Below are 20,612 nucleotides of genomic sequence, written 5' to 3' on the forward strand. Positions count from 1 at the left end.
TTAATGGTTAAATTAAATTTTAGTCATCAAAAAGCACCTCTGCTTAACTGAATTCATGAAACTTGTAAAATTTAATGTCAATTTAGGATATTAAAAGTTTGATTAAAAATAAATTTTAGGGCCTTAATAAGTCCATATTTATTCCTAAATTCTATTTTGTTTTTCCCAAATGTCTTTTTTTTTCCATTGTAATTATTTTGGGATTTATTTTTTTTTAAATGTATTATTATTATTATTATTATTATTATTTTTATTATTATTATTTTAACATTCTGTTTTAATGATTAAATAACATTTCTGTCATCAAAAAGCACATCTGCTTAATTGAAATAATTTTTAGGGCCCCATTAAATTTTTACATTGGAATTTTTCTAGATTCCGTTTTAGCCATTTTATATCATTTCAATCATCATCAAATCATTATATCATCATCAAAAGGCATGATATAAATTTTAAAAATTAAAATTTTTCTGTGGCATTCTGCTTTATATAGTAAACTCCATTTTTATGACTCGGTTCTGCGATTCTGCCTGTGTTTCCCATTTCTCCCTTTTTATCTTAAACCACTGCAAACCTCCAAACGGGATGAGAGAAAATGAGATACGACAAACTTGCAACCCTTTGTCATGTTATTGCTCTTTTTTTCAACTGCTATTTGCACCCTTGGTTATTCAATAGATGCAATAACGTTTCTGTGGACAACGGCATCTGGTCTACGCCACCCGTGTCGTGTTGCCAGGCCAACAGCGGCAGTGCCCTATTAGCACAGCCCTGCGGACTCCTCCAAAAGAGCGTCTAGCAGAGTACAGCTGCAGCTGTGATACAGCACTGTCCCGATCCTCGTCCACGTCTGCATTTCTGCAGCCTCAGCCTCGGTCTCTCCATCTGGTCTTTGAAGGAGACCAGAAGCCCCAAGTAATCAATTTTTAGTGAGACACTCCAGCGCCTGTGATATTTCAAGTACCTCCTGACTTTGTGAAAAATAATCTCGAGCAGGACGACCGACAACGTCTTAATGCAGGGCCTGCAAGTGACTGCATTAAAGCTTTCATTAGCTTTCATTTCATTTCATTGCAGCTCATTGATGACAGTATTAGCGGGGAGCTGACTTCTTGTTGATGAAAGCCAAGACTGTTTCTGAGTAACAGAAGCCCTTGTTTCGCTCCAGGTGGACTCACCTGCTCCATCTCTGGGGACGCAATTATTCTTCTCGTGGCTGCATGAAGACGCACGCATCCCTAGATGGCTGCACAGGCAAGCCCTTGCTAATTGGTGATGTCAGCGATTCACCGCTGGCCCTGTTTTCTTTCCTACTGTTCTCGTTTTTTTGTTTCCTTTTCTGGCACCTGCTTCGTTTTGTTGTTGGTTGCGCTTGCTCGACATTTTCTCTTGCATATGCATATATCGATAAATGTTTTATTCATGGAAACTGCAAGCCGGCCCAGTTCCTACCATCTCCCTCTCTCTTTTTGAGAGGTATCGTAACATGTTTGGCAGAGCAAGCTGAGATGTTTTTGAGGAGCTAATGTAATTTGATGAGAAAAAAATGTGAGTGAGACTAAAGTTTAAACCCTGTCGTGTTTCATTTGTCTTTCTTGACACACCGGGGATCTTTTAATGAGTATGCGTTGTTAATTGACTGACTGAGATGTGCGGTTGATCGCAACACATGCTGGTTGAAGAACAGGAGGTGCTTTCTTGCAGTTTTGAACCCACTCTTCTTCCCAAAGGATGAACGCACCTGTTTTTGAGTAATTGTGCTGGTGCCGTCGTTTAATTCGACTTTAAAGATCTTGGTTTTAATTAAAACGTTAACTTTGTTTACTCTTTCCCGTACTAACCTCAAAAGGCTTGGAAGTTCTTGTAGAAAAGTCTCGTCAGTACTAGTGCGGTTGTTATTCGTTTCTGTACGTTGTCATGGAGCAAGACATGATGCAAGGCTTGTGAAATATGTCTCATACCTTGTGTCATATGTCCTCTGGATATATTCCGTTGTGTTTGTACAGGTGATTGGCCCCTCTGCATCCGACATCAACAGTAACATATGACAATATAACACTCCAGTGTCAAACATACAGATTATTTTTAGAGCTCTCCCTTTGGAATTGTGTACATACTGGCTGAAGAAATCTCTTATGGATTGAAAAGTGTTTTCGATAAATACTTTCTTTCATCGCAGTTATTGGATTTGCCCAAAGAGTGCAAACATGCTGTCTGCTGGTTTGAGTAGCTTGGTAGGTCGGCTCCTGTCTAAACCCTTACCATGAATAAATGTGTGTCTCATTTATATATGATGTCATCTAGGATATATCTGGCTTATTTTGATAGATTAAAGAAGAAGTCCACTTCCAGAACAAAAATTTACAGATAATGTACTCACCCCTTTTCATCCAAGATGTTCATGTCTTTTTTCTTCAGCCGTAAAGAAATTATGTTTTGTTGAGGGAAACATTTCAGGATTTTTCTCCATATAATGAACTTCTATGGTGCCTCGATTTTGAACTTCCAAAATGCAGTTTAAATGCGCCTTCAAACGATCCCAAATGCGATTGTAAATGATCCCAGCCGAGGAAAAAGGGTCTTATATAGTGAAAGAATCAGATATTTTAATTTAAAAGAAAAATACAATTGAAATACTTTTTAATCTTAAACGCTCGTCTGGTTTTGCTTTTTAGATAAATGCTGATCTTTGGATTTCTGTTAATCAAAGAATCATGAAAAAATGTAAAAAAACTCAGTTGTTTTAAATATTGATAATAATAATAACAATAATAATAGTAATAAAAATCATCAGATCATGAGTCATCAAAGTCCGGTGAATATTGGTCACAGAAACTGAAATTTACTTAAAATTTCACCAAGGTGATTACTCACTAAAAACTCCCACAGATCATTTTTTATGCCATTTTAAGTCTTATTTTGACATGACAAAGTGGTTATATTTAAGCGCGTAAGTTGTTTACTTTTTAAAATTAGTCTTCTCATTAACGCCATTATATTGTTCATTCAGACTGATTCGTGAACGCAGAACACGCATGAACACGAGAGGCAGGATTTATCGCATGAACCAATCACAGCTGATCATAACCAGTCATATCCAATCATATCGCAATGGAGTGATAGAGATTGAGATTAAAAAGCATTTAAAAAGCATTTAAATTGTATTATTCAATGAAAATAACCGATCGCTAGATAAAAAGATTCTAGATTCCATTATTTCTGTTTTTTTTATTTATTATTTTTTAATTATTATTTTATTTTTAAATTAAATTTTAGTCATTAAAAAACATGTCTGCTTAACTGAAAACATGAAATTTGTACAACTATTAATTAAAAAAAATGTTTTGGGTCCTAATAAATCTGTTTTATTTATTTGTAAATTCTGTTTTATTTTTCCCAAATTCACATTTTTTTTAGATTCCATTTTTTTGTTTTGTTTCTTTATTTATTTTATTGTGCATTCTGTTTTAATGGTTAACTTACATTTTGATCATCAAAAAGCATGTCTGCTTAATTGAAATCATGAAACTTGTAAAATTTAATGTCAATTTAGGCTATCAAAAGTTTGATTAAATATACATTTTGGGGCCTTAATAAGTCCATATTTATTCCTAAATTCTATTTTATTTTTCCCAAATTCAGTTTTTTTCCATTGTAATTATTTCTGGATTTATTTATTTATTTTTATTTATTTATTTATTTATTTTTTTTATTTATTTATTTATTTATTTATTATTATTATTATTATTATTATTATTATTTTAACATACTGTTTTAACACACATGAACACAAGAGGCAGGATTTATCACATGAACCAATCACAGCTGATCATAACCAGTCATATCCAATCATATCGCAATGGAGTGATAGAGATTGAGATTGAGATTAAAAAGCATTTTAAAAGCATTTAAATTGTATTATTCAATGAAAATAACCGATTGTTTCGCTAGATAAGACCCTTCTTCCTCAGCTGGGATCGTTTACAACCACATTTGGGATCGTTTGAAGCCGCATTTAAACTGCATTTTGCAAGTTCAAATTTGGGGCACCATATCAGTCCATTATATGGAGAAAAATGCTGAAATGTTTTCCTCAGAAAGCACAATTTCTTTACGACTTAAGAACGACATGAACATCTTGGATGACAAGGGGTTGAGTACATTGTCTGTGAATTGTTGTTCTGAAAGTGGACTTCTCCTTTAAGATCAGTAATAAAGACTGAATTTTGATTTCAGGTTGAATTTTATATCGTAAAAACCTACTCGTATTTTGCCAAACATGTTTTGTAAATCCAAATAATGTTTGCGAAGCAGTGTTTATTGGCGGGTACAGAGGGAATGCACCGCGGTGTCTCTGACACTGAAATAAGGGGCTGTCATTGTCATGTCACAGGCGGAATTAGTGGAGATAGTTAGAGCTGCGATGAAGTATCTGTCTGCGTGATGGGAAGCAAAACAAGCCCAATTAAAGCACCCGGGACCTCTAGAGCAGCCGTACAGGTGGCAGCGATCCACACACACTCACCTCGCTCTTTTTATCTTTTAGTTTAATGCACTGCGGATGAAATTCTACCATGTTAATATGTAGACAACTATTCAGACTTGCTCACACATACACACCCAGTCCAACGAAGTGAAAATGAAGGTTGCAGAATAAAGCACTTAGTACCGAATTCGCTCTTTACCGGTGATGTAAGTATCCACTTACCCCTGAAAGACACATCAGTTCTTGTAGAATGGATGGTGAATAGTGACTGACATGCAGTTTTGAGATGAAACAGAACATGAGAGCTGGTTATCTTTTTTATATTTGATCACATTACAAAGCTTTTCACTTCAGAAATGTTTATACGATTTCCTAAGATTTACATCTGTTCTCAAATTACTCAGATTTCAAAGCAGGTGGTTTGAGACTTTGAGAGCTTATATAAAATTAAAATATTTGACCCTGGACCACAAAACCAGTCTTAAGTAGCACTGGTACATTTGTAGCAATAGCCAGAAATACATTGTATGGGTCAAAATGAATGATTTTTCTTTTATGCCAAAAATCATCGGGATATTAAGTAAAGATCATGTTCCATGAAGATAAATATATCAAAACTTAATTTTTGATTAGTAATATGCATTGCTAAGAACTTCATTTGGACATTTGACTTCATTTGAATTTTTTTGCACCCTCAGATTTCCAAGTTTCTAATATTATACTATCCTAATAAACCATACATCAATGGAAAGCTTATTTATTCAACTTTCAGATGTTGTATAGATCTCAGTTTCAAAAAATGTACACTTATGCCTGGTTTTGTGGTCCTGGGTCACATATGGGAAATAAATATTCACTGACAATGCATAGCACAAAATAAACTGAAATCTGTTATGTTTAGAAAGATTTTTAATAGAAATGCTGGAACTGACAGCCTGTTGTATGGGTTTTCAATTGTTATTTTATTTTTTTTTTATGTGATTTATTTTATTTTATTTCAGAATTGTTTTTCAGCTTTTTTTATAAGCTGAACCTATTTTGAAAAATCAATTTTGGAACATAGTTTTGTGAAACTGATGTGTTTTACAAAACAAATTTGCTCTTTCATTTTTGCATATCCAGAAGAAATGTAGAAATATATTTGCAATATACTAACTATTGAATTTTTTGGGCAGGCTGACACATTTTGAATATTATGAGGTACAAAGCACATTTACATGGCTTATGGCAAAAGCATTATGCAACCGTGCTGCCTAAGAAGAAATAATTTTAAGAAAAGACCCCAGGAAAAAGAAAATCCAACATTTTGCTCCTTTAAAGAAGCTTAAAGTTTATCTCTCACTTTGTCTCCTGCAAGCAATACAAGCTCTCAAACCGGAAAGCAGTTTTCAGTAAATGGAATTAAATGTATTTCGCAGAAAAGAACCCAGAGAAAATAGTTGTTTTCTGCTGCTTTTTCCTCATTTTATTGCTTGTTTAAATAACGTTTTTTAAGCTTGTGTTTATTTGATGTACTGACCATGATGTTCTGACACCCTCTGCCGCTAAGAAGCTTTTTTCTGTTATTTTGAGGTTAAAATATGTGCGGATGTTCTCTGGTTTTGGGAGAAAATGCTCACTCCTGCTGCTTGTTAGAACACCCAATGACCTATAGAGCTTTTTATGGCTGCTTTAGACTAAGTTAGTCTCAGTTCTACTTCATACCAGCACTTTTGCAAAATTCGCTAGATCAGCTGGGCAGAGATCCAACGAGGTGAAATGCAATATTTAATGAGTTTTCTTTGCACAAAGCCAGCAAACATGTATTAACCAACAACAGCTAAAATGATATAAAGCACAAATGTAATTAGCTGAGACTGTAGGTGTAAAATTATGAAGATTGACAGTTTTGTCTCTTGGTGTGTTTTTATGTACATAAAACAAAGTGACATGCGAAGTAAAGGAACAGTTCATAGAAAAGATTTTTTTTTTTTTCAGCAAGTCATTGCAACTGTAACAGTAACAGTATTATATTTTAATGTTAACTTCACCCATGTGACTTCTACACCCATGAGATTTCTTATTATAATCTGTTAGTTTTGCCACTTTATAATAATACTTCAATTCATTTACAGATTTTGAGACGTGGGAAAAAACACGCAGAAGCCAATTTCCCAAGCACTGTTTTTGAAAATAGCAACATTGCATCTTTAAAATTAAATCAGAGATGATTACTATTTAATACAGTTTATTTTATACTCTTGTGTTGACATTATAATTAAGACTTTTAGATTATATATAGACAATATATACACACACACACACACAGATAACAGATAATCGTTTTTTTTGTTTTATTGTGTTAGTTGTTGTATTTTTAGTGATTTTTGTATCTAATCAAAATAACCCAGCTGCAGTTTGATTGACATTAATTGGAATGCAATTAATTGAAATGGTTACAAATTTGATCTGTTTTTGCAAATTAACTCTATATATATTTCTTAGTACATTCTTAGTACATTTTATGAAAGTTAACTTCATTACACTCGTCAATATTTCAAAAATTGATGATTTTCTGATGATTTTAACACAGTAGAATTAGAATTACAATACTAATGAATATTTGATCCAAAACAATTTAAATAATAACAATACAAAAAAATAATATTTTTTTCTTTTAACATTTTAGGAAAGCTAACTTCATTAACCTTGTCACTATTTTTGACACATTATTTTTGTATCTGATGATTTTAACACAGTGGAAGAATTAAAATACTAATGCTAATACTAATACTAAATAATTAAAACAATAATAAAAAAGTATCCAAAACTGTAAATAATAATATAATAATAATAATAATATATTATGTATAAAATAATAATGAAAATAAGAAACTATATGTGTGTGTGTGTGTGTGTGTGTGTGTGTGTGTGTGTGTGTGTGTGTACAATTATACACTAAACCATTTAAAAGCTTGGAGTCAGTATTTTTTTTTTTTATTATTTCACAAACAATTATAGATCATTAAAATAATAAAAATAAAAAAAAAAAAAATGGCTATAAAAAGTGTTGGTAACAATGTACAGTAAGGTCTCTTTGGTTAACATTAGGCTAGTTAATGCATTAACATGAACTAACAATTGACAATATATTTTTACAGCACTTATTAATCTTTTTAATGTTAGTTAATAAAAATATTAATGTTCATGTTAATTCGCAGTACATAAGCTAATGTTAAAAGATACAACTTTACATTTTAATAATGTATTAATACATGCATTAATGCATTTTGAACTTAATATTAATTAACATTAATAAATGCTATATAATTATTGTTCGTTCATTTTTAATATAGTTAATGTTAACAAATGAAACTATCATTGTAAAGTGTTACCAAAGTTTTATATAGCCACTGGGGTGGCTTTTGTGCTGATGGCTTGGGCCTGTCAAGAGATTTTTAATGTTACAAAAGATTTCTATTTCAGATAAATGTTGTTCTTCTTAACTTTCTATTAATCGAACAAACCTGAAAAAATTCTGCTCAGCTGTTTTCAGCATAATAATAATAAATGTTTTTTAAACAGCAAATCAGAATATTAGAATGGTTTCTGAAGGATCATGTGACTGGAGTAATGATGCTAAAAATTCAGCTTTGAAATCACAGGAATAAATTACATTTTAAAATACATTCAATTAGAAAACAGTTATAGTAAAAAATATTTAAACATTTTACTTTTTTTGCTCCACTTTGAATCAAATAAGTGCAGGCTTTGGGAGCAACACATTAATACATATTGACACACATCATTTTTATATGATGGTGTTAACACATTGAGTGAGATTCTGTGGAAAAACTAGAAGCAGCATTAAAATGTAAACAAATATCTCTGAATATTTTTAACAGATTGATTAAAATAATTTCTTGGTACTTAGTTTTAGTTTCAGACTAATCCAACAAAGTGTGGCTTGAACTGAGTCAGTTGCATGAGCAATCTCAGTGTGTCACTTCACACGAAGAGCCTCAAATCACAACTGAGAGGCGTTTACCGCACGTCTAATTGCCTGAGCGTTTTCTGTTACAACTGCGCTGCCATAGCGAAGGTTAAAAACCGACCACAGGGGTGATAGAAAGCGATGAACGCGTGTCCTCAAACCCTTGTTCTATATCAATCAACAGCGATTCCATTACAGTTACCGTGGTGTTAGTTGAATTAATTGATATGTTTTGTCTGCTTGTGGTTTGACTCTCTAATGCCTTACCAGTGCTGGCCTGCTCAGAGCCACCAGCTAATAGCTTGTTTTGCAAGCAGGTTGGGTGTCTGTAAGTGGAGCGTGCTGATCGCCCTCTCTCTCTCTCTGTCTGACTGTCTGTAGGCAACACGCTGCAGAGCCCCGTGTTCACGAAGCAGCCAGGCAGCATTGTGTTTCCAGTAGACTCCATGGAGAAGAACAGGGAGGTGGTTTTCAGCTGTGAGGCACAAGGTGACCCTCCTCCTTTTTACAGGTGAGTTGACTGCCAACTTGCCACCGCAAAAACACTGCTGTTTGGTCATCTGCATCACTGCTTTGGTAAATTATACCTCAGACCGTTTTTTAACCATTTCAAAAAAATGCGTAGGCTCTTTTGTGCCAGTGCACACTGGCATCAGTAGCTTTACACCATGTCCTAAGCAGGTGCGACGTGATAAGCCGTCTTCTTTGTACTGGTGAGAGTTTTTGTCCTAATCTGAGAGAGTTTTTGTCCTTTTTATTTCTGCAGCATTACACTGGGTAGCCCCGCCCACAATTAAATCTCATTGGTCCAATGTTCTGCCCATCATAGTTGTGCATTAAAGGGATAGTTCACCCAAAAATTAATTTCAAAAATTAAAATTAATAATTCGGGTAACAAATTATTTTAAGTTGACTCAACAAATTAGTTTTTTTGTTTGTTTTTTTACAGTCTAATTTATTCCAGTGATAGAAAAGCTGAATTATTTTCTGTGTTGTAAACAGTTTTTGTAAACAAATTCACAAAAAAAAAAATCTGAAAAAACTTAAAGTTATGCAGCAAAACTGTTTTCAACACAGAAAATAGTTCAGCTTTTCTATCACTGGAATAAATTAGACTGTAAAAAACAAACAAACAAAAAAAACTAATTTGTTGAGTCAACTTAAAATAACTGAATACATTCTTACTGAATAAAAGTATTCAAATAAAGTACTGATCCAGAAATTTTGTCAAACGACTTCAGAATGTGAACAGTTTTTAGCTATATATTGGCCCAACCCTGTTTTCATTCTCCATCACATGCTATGATTTATCAATGGCTAAGTATTTTTTTAAGTATGTTAATGGAGCGTCTGGTTCGATGGCTTCAAATTAACGTGTTCCCCTGACACTGTTTAGATGTGCTCCAGAAAGATGGATACACGTGCTGTTCTAGAATTGATCAAGCTTAATGGAAAAGCTAATCAGTAGCTTCCTCTTTCCTGTCAGGACGCTTGAATCATGGAGCCTTTTGATGAATGTCCTTCTCTCGGCAGCCCTAGTGTCCATCACTTTCAAAGTGCATTAAGTTCAACCTCATGAACTACTCCCATCCTTCCCCAATGCCTGCATGTCCTTCTCAACCTATATGACTTTCTTTATTATCTGGAAAACATAGGCGAATATAATGAATCTTCAACATGAAGCTTCAAAAGTACACAAACGCTCTGATTGTAGCTTTTGAGCTAAGGCATCTGGTGTGTGTCTACCTTCTAAGAAGAAGGTTTTAGTAAAGAACGTGTTACGCAGAAAGACTTAAAGTGTGCAACAGATCCTTTAACCGCCTCCTGTGTCCTGAGCCAGATGGTGTTGTATAGTGCTACGTAATGTCTGTTTGAGCATGAGCACGTAAAGCATGTGCTCAGCAAATGGAGCGTCTGGTTAAAGCTGTCACTGCCACGAGGAGTTTGATGTTGTGATCCTATGTAATCATACCTCAGTACTATTATTTTTATGTCAAACTACACTTTAAAGTAAAAAAGTGCCTTTCTATCTGATCTGACCCATAAAGTACTTTTGTTGGTATAACCTTGTCCAGTCAGGTTGATTCAGTCATACAGAATAATATTTTTGACTTGAATAAGTAAGGAATAATGTACTGTCAGCTACTGTAGTCATTATCATAAAATAAATGCAGACAGGATGATTGTTGTGTATTATTTTGTGTATTATATGTGACCCTGCACAAAACCAGTTGTAAGGGTTTTTTTTTTTTTTAATTGAGATTTGAAAAAAAAAGAGCTTTCCGTTGATGTATGGTTTGTTAGAATAGGACAATTTTTGGCCATTTGTTTGAAAATCTGGAATCTAACGTTGCAAAATATTAAAATATTGAGAAAATCACCTTTAAAGTTGTCCAAATGAATTTCTTAGCAATGCATATTACTAATCAAAAATTAGGTTTTGATATATTTATGGTAGGAAATTTACAAAATATCTTTATGGTACATGGACTTTACTTAATATACTAATGATTTTTGGCATAAAAGAAAAAAACTATAGTTTTGACCGATACAGTGTATTGTTGGCTATTGCTACAAATATACTCATGCGACTTATGACAGGTTTCGTGAACTTATAAATTAATGGACATAAATTACTGATTTGAGTTGCAATTACTTAATTATGTGAAAGTAAGTTGAAGCTGTTGAAACTGTAATGTAGAGAATGAGTTGTCAAAATTAAACAGTTTAAAGCTAAAAATATATACACAACTTTTTTTTTTTTTTCTTTTTTAATGTTCAGCCTTAAATTAGATTTTAGCATGGCCATAAAACAATTGGAATCACATATCTTCCTTATCATAGCAAACATGTAATATTAGACAAATTTTGGGTTTTGCAGAGTTTGATACTATTAGATTGGAGAGAGTGATACTATATTAATGCTTGTTTATGCTTGTTATTAATTTGATTGAATTTGTGTACATCTTGTGAGCTTTAATTGTATAACGCTAAATTATATATTTAATTTTAGAATACACGATATAATTAAATAGGGCTGCACAATTAATCGAATATCTAATTGTGATTACAATTACAGATCCCACAATTATGTAATCATTCAAAAGCACAATTACAAAAAAAAAAAAAAATCCACTTACAATATTCCAATATTCTGCTTTCTTAAGATGTGTGTGTGAGAGAGAGAGAGAGAGTGTGTGTATTTTTCCTACAGGTTATCTTAAGGTTTTTTTTTTTTTTTGTATTTAAAGAAGAAACTATACATAAAAATGTGGCATGCAGTTGCTTCAAACAATGGTATAAAGCTATTCAAAACATTTAATGTAAATTGTGATAATCGTACTTAATTGTTGCAATTACAATTTAAGGAAATAATCGACAATTATGATTTTTGTCATCATGCAGCCCTATATTTAAATATTTAAAGTGTCATTTTGTAAATATGTTACTAAAGTACAGGGCAAACGTTTATTTGTATTTATTTATTTATTTAATTTTTAGGTTAAAGACATACACTTTTTTGTTATTGCGCATTAATTTAAATACATTTACAATGTTACAAAATATTTCTATTTCAAATAAATGCTGTTCTTTTGAACTTTCTATTCATCATACAAATTTGTGGAAACCATTCTCAACATTGATGACAATAATAATAATATTAATTATTATCATTATTATAAGAATATTAATAACAATAAATGTTTCTTGAACAGCAAATCAGCATATTAGAATGATTTCTGAAGGATCATGTGACACTGAAGACTGCTGAAAATTCAGTTTTGCAATCACAAAAATAAATTTTGTTTTAAAACATATCACAATGGAAAGCAGTTACTTTAAATTGTGTTTTTTTTTTAAATAAATGCAGCCCTGGTGAGCATAAGAAACGTCTAAAAAAAAAAAGTATGCAAAATTCAGATTTGACTATAAAATTTATTCAAAGCATTTTAGTGCAAGATCAGACATTTTTAGTTTGGATGCATAGCAATGCGATTTTCCTTAAAATGTCAAAAATAAAGCGCAGTGATATTTGGTGTATCATTGCTTATTGAACAGCCCTGTTAACCTTCCCTGGTCTGACGCTTTGTAACACCTACTCCTTGTGAAGAAGGTTGGAGAGGCAGCGTAATTGAAGTTTAACAACTTATTGTAAATTACACTGCTAGGTTCTCTTGATCTGAGACGACAGCTGCGCCTTATACTTCAGACTTCCCACCTTCTCTCTCTGTAGCTTCTCATTCTAATTCACTTCTCCTCTTTACCTCACTTCAAGCACCTCAGCTTAAGACATGAAGAAGACTAGAGAATGCTATATAGAGGATCCTTGCATCACCTCGTTGTGAAGTTGAGGGAGAATTGTCAATCAAAGGACAGCCCGTAGCCATAGTTACAGCAGCAGATGGGAAGTGGCCGTTTTTTTAACGGTTACACAAAGTTTCTTGACATGCTGTCATATAGCAGCATTCTCATTTGTATGCTGATAATTGATCTTTTGAAACGAAGTTGTTACATTTTCCGGGAGAACGCGGCGGTATTTCTGGCCCCCACAATCAAACGAGAACAAAGCATTGGCGTAGTGTGAAAAAATGCAAATGTGTCACAAAAACTTGGAGATAAAGAGAAAAAACACAGGCTGTCTGTGACACGAACTGGATGTTTTGTCACCCAAGATGGGAACTGTAGGTGGTGAAATCTCAATTTCTTCCAGGGACAGGGGGTTAGTAATAACTGATGACATCCATTCGTACCCTTCTCTTGTTTCAATGCCATGCTATTTTATATAATTAGATGTCTTAGAAGCAATACATCGCTTCAGCCGGCATTTCTTTTACAAGTTTGATCGTACTTGATGTCGTGTTGTCATTATTCCTAATTGCAAGTGGGCTTTTACACTTCGCAAATCGCCACGTCGAGAATCTCAAACAAACAAGAAACTCATTTTACTGTCAGAAACAACTGCTCGTCCCTTTTTCTTTTCATCAGCTTCGCTAAGATCAAACAGAGCAGAAAAGGGCACTTGGAAACTAACAGGAAGGGGAAATCATCTTATTATTGAGCCTGAGATTTGGAAACTCTCCACTCCTATCAATTACCGGCATCTCTGAAGACCGTGCAATATCGCTCACCGTGGGCTACAAATATGAAATATTTATTGCGTTTTTGTCTTTTGAAAACACTCGACTTGGGAACGGGAATGTGCGGGCGTCTTTGATTTCGAAGTGCTGGATTCAAATTAGACTCGAGAGCAGAAGTCCTGAAAGAAGCCATGTAGGGCTACACCCATATTATTTTTGAGCTTTGCATAGACACGCAGTCGCTTCCCGGTGTGAAGAGTCTTTGTGTGTGCAAATGACCCGCCTCTCGGGGTGCATTAGGGAGATTCTGTTTTTGTTTAGGAAAATAGGAAGCATCTGTATACAAATGCGAAACAGACAAAGAAAACAAGATGCCGAACTATAAACACCCTTTAGAAAAACACGGTGTGAATGTACCACATGCTGAGCTGGGCGATTTTACATGAGCTTTTTCGCTAGTTAAAGAGATGGTTCACCTAAAAATGAACCTGTAAGACCTTCATTCATCTTCGGAACACAAATAAAGATATTTGTGATGAAATCCGAGAGCTTTCTGACCCTGCATAGACAGCAACGCAACTACCATATTAAAGGCCCAGAAAGGTAGTAAGGACATCATTAAAAGAAGAGTTCTGTGTTCAAGCACACACTGTAAAAAATGACTGTGAATTTAACAGTAAAAAACTGAAAAAATGCTACAGTAAAAACTTGTTAAATAGTTGACAGTGAATTCCCCTACTACATACGGTGAAAAACTGTATTGGACACTGGATGCAATTTTACGGTAGCACACCGTTTTCAGAAGTGGAAAAAGATCGTAAAATTTACCGTGAATAACCGTAAATTGACATTCCCAGAATTTTTTTTTGTAATTTGATTTTTTGTTGAAATAACTTTCTTAATTTTTTTTCTTAACGGTTTTGTACATTAGGGTTGTATGTTACATCTAATATTGTTAAATTAAAGTTTATTGCATTATTTCAGTTTCATGTGTGCTACCATGTGTTTACTGTTTGTGTGAATGACACTGTGCACCTTTTATATATGTTAGAATTTAAAAGCTGCTTGTGATGGGCTTTGGTTCATCATGTGAACTTCTCATTACCACCTGCTTTTGGTGCTTATCAGTGTATTACAAAAGTGCAAAACAGATTTCAGTAGTTCAGTTGGTTGGTACATTAGCATTATATCAGTTAATGAAATTACGGTATTTAAATGTAAATTTAAGTTAAAACCGTAAAACGTTGCTACCGTATTAATTTTTTTTTTTGGCAAACACAGCCGTTTTTTTTATTTACAATGAACGCAATAGGTTAAAGCTTGCCACAAATCACCGGCAAAGAATATTTGAATTATTTATTAATAAACTAGTGTTTTCTGAGTCAGTGTCGCAAAGATGAAGTTGCCGATCCTGACTCGACCTCATTGGATGCGCCTTTAAAAATAAATCTTTACGAATTTTATAATGAAATAATTTTTCGATTCGAATGATTAAAGTAGTAATTCAAAGCTTTCTATAGATATATTTACCAAGTCTGTGAAGCAAGTATTTGCTGAGTTTCGGTTCGTCGTTGTGAAACGCTCCTGTTCAAGACAGAGACAGCAGACAGCATCTTGTTTGTTTTCTTTATTTTATAAAAGCACAACAATTTGTTGAATATATTGTGAGTGCACACAAATAAGAGTAGACCTTTTACAGCAAAAATGACGGCGTATTTTAAGTTTTTTTCCAATGTAAGTGATCGCGCTTGCGCCTCCGTGTCCTGTAATGCTCGCTTTAGCTCCTCTCCACACAAATGATTGGATATACGTCTAACAGCGCACATTTATATAGGTTCAGTGTTTAAACTAACATTGTTATGCTTGAACTGTTTTATATCTATAGATTTTATTTTACTCGTGATGACTTGGCTGCTTGGTCGTAACTTTAAAAACAATTTACATTTAGCAAACAAAAAATGCTCTAAACATTTTTCTAAGTTAACTTAATAAAGAAACGAAATGTAATCACTTTGCACGTTTTAATAGCTAAAACAAAATCAAAGTTTTGTGGCCTTTTCTTCATGTCTGTTAGCTTTGAAGTAAGTGTACTCCTAAATGGCGAGAGCAAATAATGTTATAGGAGATGTAAAGGGATAGTACACACAAAAATGACAATTCTGTCATTAATTACTCACCCTCATGCTGTCTAAACCTGTAAAACCTTCATTCATATTCTGAATGCATGCGTCGTGATACTCTTGTGAACGTACGTCGAAGACTGACACAAAAGAGAAGAAATTGTTGAAGAAAGACGTTATTTTCGTTTTCTTTGCACACAAAAATTATTCTTTTAGCCTCATAAAATTAAGGTTGAACCACTGATGTCGCATGGACTGTTTTAACAATATTCTTACTACTTTTCTGGGCCTTGAACGTGTCAGCTGCTTTACTGTCTATGCAAGATCAGAAAGCTCTCCGATTTCATCAAAAATGCCTTAATTCGTTTGGAACGACATGATGGTGAGTAATTAATGACAGAATTTTCATTTTGGGTTGAACTATCCCTTTAACATTCACTTTTCCTGGAAAATACTGATGAATTTGTACTTGTACTTGAAATATTTGTTTGCAGGGATGTATACCAGTTTTGTCCAGTGAAATGCTGTCTACTGCAACATCTGCAGCTGAGATTGGTAGAAGGTGCCCTGCTTTGTTCCTGACAGGCGGTCTAGGACGTAACCCTAAATGTGCCGCTAACCCTAACCATATTGAGCCTGTAAGGCTAATCAGCCTGTCAGCCAGAAAGCAGGGGCACCTTGCGTATATTGCAGACTAGTAAAGCAAAAATGGTTTGTCATGTATGTTAAACTGAAGGTTGTTGGCTAAATAAAGTCAACATGAAGTCAAAATTGACCCCATGTACTCTCTAATTTGGTTCCTGGTGTTATCGTAAATGATTAATCTGTGCACGTTATCCTAAAGAAAAAAAAAGTTAGTCTTCAAAATTCCTGTCTAAAATTCCTTTTGAGCTGCTGTCGCCAAGCTTTAGATTTCAACCCCTCTCCACCAAACGCTTGTCATTTAGATACCACTTTTCATGATCCAGTCAATTACTGATGGATAAAATCAACTCCCACTCTACATTTTTTTCTTTGAACATCCTGTTTCACTCAGAAATGTGTCCTAGCATATTATGGAAGTAAAATGGGTTGTAAGCAGTCTGGCAACTGATGTAGTGATTGATACTGGCTTTTAAAAAAAGATAAGGCCTTTTGATATGTCAACACAGGTAGGAAAAGCTGTTTGACATATTTTATGGGTTCTTTAAAAAGGAGGAAGGTAAAGTTGATGCAATAGGAGGTTGTAAGAGAGATGATGTATTAGTTATTGAACCATACAAGGACATCAGTAAAATTGGCGTGTTTGTGAAATGGTTCTAAATTCTTAAAGTGAAATATTTCTGTTTAAAAAATAATCAGTAGTTATTAATAACTTAAGTTGTTAGTTATGATTCTACTATAGAACAAAGATGTTGAGATGCATGATTTCAGGTGAAAATTTAATTGCAATTTTTCTGATAAAAATTGTGATTTGAAACGCAATTAAAAAAAACCCTCCATGTTTGTGGTACTGTACAATTTGGCCAAAATTTTAGTGATTTTATATATTCTTGACAAATTGGCTAAATAAATAAATATATTTGTTTTGTAATGTTTCACTGTAAAATAGTAAAAAGTATTTAAGAAAAAAGAAGTATAATACGATAAGTCATAAACCCATATTGTGATTTAAGTTTTGATTCAGATTTTCAATTAAAGGAGTTCACTTCCAGAAAAAAGATACAGATAATGTACTCACCCCCTTGTCATCCAAGATGTTTGTGTCTTTCTTTCTTCAGTCGATAAGAAATTATGTTTCTTGAGGAAAAAATTTCAGAAATGTTCTCCATATAGTGGACTTCAGTGGTGCACCCAAGTTTGAACTTGCAAAAAGCAGTTAAAATGCAGCTTCAAATGGCTCTAAACAATCCCAGCTGTGGAAGAAGGGTCTTATCTAGCAAAATGATCGGTCATTTTCATAACAAATTGAAAATTTATGTACTTTTTAACCTGAAATGCTTGTTTTGGCTAGGTCTTTTGGCAACAGTCAATATAGTTAGGGTATGTCGAAAAACTCCCATCTCATTTTCTTCCCCAACTTGGAAATCATCCTACATTGCTGGAGAAGTACGAACCCAGTGTTTACAAAGTGAACATGCAAAGAACATCAAACGCCCTTTACAAAAAAAACGGTAAAACAGCGATGTAGGATCATTTTGACACTGAAGAAGTTAACGAGACAGGAGTTTCTCGACTTACCCTAACTGTATCGACGTGGATTACATAGACTACGCATGTGCATCACAGAAACGAGACAAGATGAGCATTCAAGGTTAAAAAAATATAAATTGTCAATTTGTTTCAAAAATGACCAATCGTTTTGCTAGATAAGATCCTTCTTCCTAGACTGGGATGTTTAGAACCATTTGAAGCTGCATTTAAATTGCATTTTGGAAGTTAGTTCATACTTGGGTGCACCACTGAAGTCCACTATATGGAGAACATTTCTGAAATGTTTTCCTCAGAAACATAAATTTTTGTTTTGAAAGTGAACTACTCTTTTAATTGTGGAGCCCTACAAAGGTCTCTCATATGCAGTCATTATCCTATCTCCACTGTTAAAGCTGAAAAGAAAGCGATATTTAAAAGTCTGTTTATATGTGAGTTTTTGTATTGATTTGGCAGCTTGTTTGTTTTAATAAGGCTGTTGGAGAATCCAATGATAACTTAAATGAATTCTATCCTTCAGTAATCTCAGTAAATTCGTGTAGTAATCACACTGCATGTTGTAGAATATGGGGGTGCTCATTGCAAATATTAGTTTTGATTGGTGCTTTGCCATGATAAAGCTCACAATTGATGCTGTATGACTTTGTATTCAACAAGATGGATGGCCACAAGCCGTGCCATTCTGGGCATTAATCTTGGTATGGGAGAAAAAAAAAACTGGCTTCTGAATTTATCAGGACTACAGCCGGTTGCTTTTAATTTAGCAGACACTTTTTATGCAAAGCACTTTACAGTGCACTAATTGCGGGGACAATCCCTTTGGAGTTAGTGTAGTGTACTAAGTGCTTTACTCTGGAGTCTAATAATTGTGGATCTCAGTAACTCAGTGCAGTTCGCTGGTTCTCTTTATGTGGGATCACACTTGGAAGTTTTCTTTCAACAGCCCAGATTTGTACCCACTGGTCTGATTACACTTGATAGTTGTGCAACAATTGCTAACACCAATTCCACCCTGCTTCCGGCCATGTGTTTCTCTATTAAACTTTATTTGTTAAGAATGAATTCAGTGGTTGTAACCTTGTATGCAAATCATTTTATTTTATTTTAAACATTAATACTGTATTAATTAATTTGCTTATAAAAATATTCTGTATATTCATACAACATTTTATACAGTTGTAAAATTTCTGTTGACTTTTCCTCTAAAAATCAAGTAAAATTATTTTTGATAAGTTTTGTGATTTAAAGTGTGCCTGTGTTCAGCCTTTAAAATAAATTACACTCTTTAAGAGTGTCTTATAAGTCCAAATTGTTTTTAGAATATATATATATATATATATATATATATATATATATATTTTTTTTTAATTTTTGTTGCTTTGTCATACTAAATTTATTTACTGTTTAAGTATTTTTGTATTATTTATTCCTATAATGAAGAATCTGAATTTTACTCCAGCCTTGTCACATGATTCTTTAGAAATCATTACAATATGCTGATTTGTGCTTTATTATTAATTTTATTATAAACATTGAAAATGTCTTTATTGACACTTCTGATCAATTTATTGGGTTCAAAAGTAGTACGGGTATATTTGTAGCAATAGCCTACAATACATTGTATGGGTCAAAATTATCTATTTTTTTATACCAAAATTTATTAGGATATTAAAGATCATGTTCAATTAAGATATTTCCTACCATAAATATATCAAAACTTTATTTTTGATTGGTAATATGCATTGCTAAGAACTTCATTTGGACAACTTTAAAGGTGATTTTCTCAACATTTTCAAATAGTTGTATCTCAGACAAATGTTGTCCTAGCCTGACAAATCATACATCAATGAAAGCTTATTTATTCCGATGATGTATAAATCTCAATTTCAAAAAATGTACTCTTATGACTGGGTTTGTGGTACAGGCTCACATATGCTCTTATTTTTGAGAATAAGCGGATACAGCTACAACATAAGCTTTGTTATTACAGTTAGGTCACGGAAGGTCATGATGAGAAATGTATGAGTTCATATTGAAATCTCTGAACTGTGAACTCCTTTGTGTTGTAGGTGGAAGCTAAATGGCAGTCTGCTCAACCCCAAACCCAGCTCCCATCACAGCCTCTCCGGAGGCAACCTTCGCATCAACCGTCTCAATAAAGACGAGGACGCTGGGACGTACCAGTGCCTTGCTTCCAACTCCTTCGGGACTATTGTCAGCAGGGAGGCCAGCCTAACCTTTGCCTGTAAGTCACATTCTGATCTCTGATCAAACCACAGCAGCACAGATCAGGTCCAAACAAACAGGACACTGCAGACCTGACGGCACACACTGGTACGCTGGCCCTTGTTCTCCTTGCTGATAACATGATCAAAATGGAAATGTTTTCCCTCAGGAGAGCCTAGTCGCTTTCTCACCCTCTCCCGTTCCTGTTTCTCTCTCTCACTCTGTCTGTATCTCACATACGCACAGGTTGTTCAGGGGCGAGATTCAGTCATGCAGTCGTCATTTGTATGGGCTGATAATGAGATCAGATTCAGTAAAACACATTCAGGCCTTGCGATCTTTGTTATGGCTGTTTTGAAAGCAACGACTGACAGCTAATTGGTTTTAGCTCCACCTTTTCCACACGCCACAAGAACAGCTTTCTTAAACCTATAAAATAATGAAACTGTGGCAGTGTTCCAAATAGCATACTACCGTACTAATTCTTCAGTATGTAATGTACATAGTACGTGAATTTTTTGTGTGTAGACAACCTGATT

The 20,612-nt window shown here is 33.9% G+C and overlaps 1 protein-coding gene across 2 annotated transcripts in view; it reads left to right on the forward strand.

Moving 5' to 3' along the window:
* Positions 1-20,612, forward strand: part of cntn4 (contactin 4) — a 192,820-nt gene that overhangs the window by 47,312 nt on the left and 124,896 nt on the right. For both annotated transcript variants that reach the window (XM_051112477.1, XM_051112478.1), the window contains exons 3-4: positions 8,841-8,970; positions 19,917-20,092. In XM_051112477.1, the coding sequence (XP_050968434.1) occupies positions 8,841-8,970; positions 19,917-20,092 (306 nt within the window). The remainder of the gene's footprint in view (positions 1-8,840; positions 8,971-19,916; positions 20,093-20,612) is intronic.

Source organism: Labeo rohita, chromosome 6, assembly GCF_022985175.1.
Source record: "Labeo rohita strain BAU-BD-2019 chromosome 6, IGBB_LRoh.1.0, whole genome shotgun sequence".
Lineage (NCBI taxonomy): Eukaryota > Metazoa > Chordata > Actinopteri > Cypriniformes > Cyprinidae > Labeo > Labeo rohita.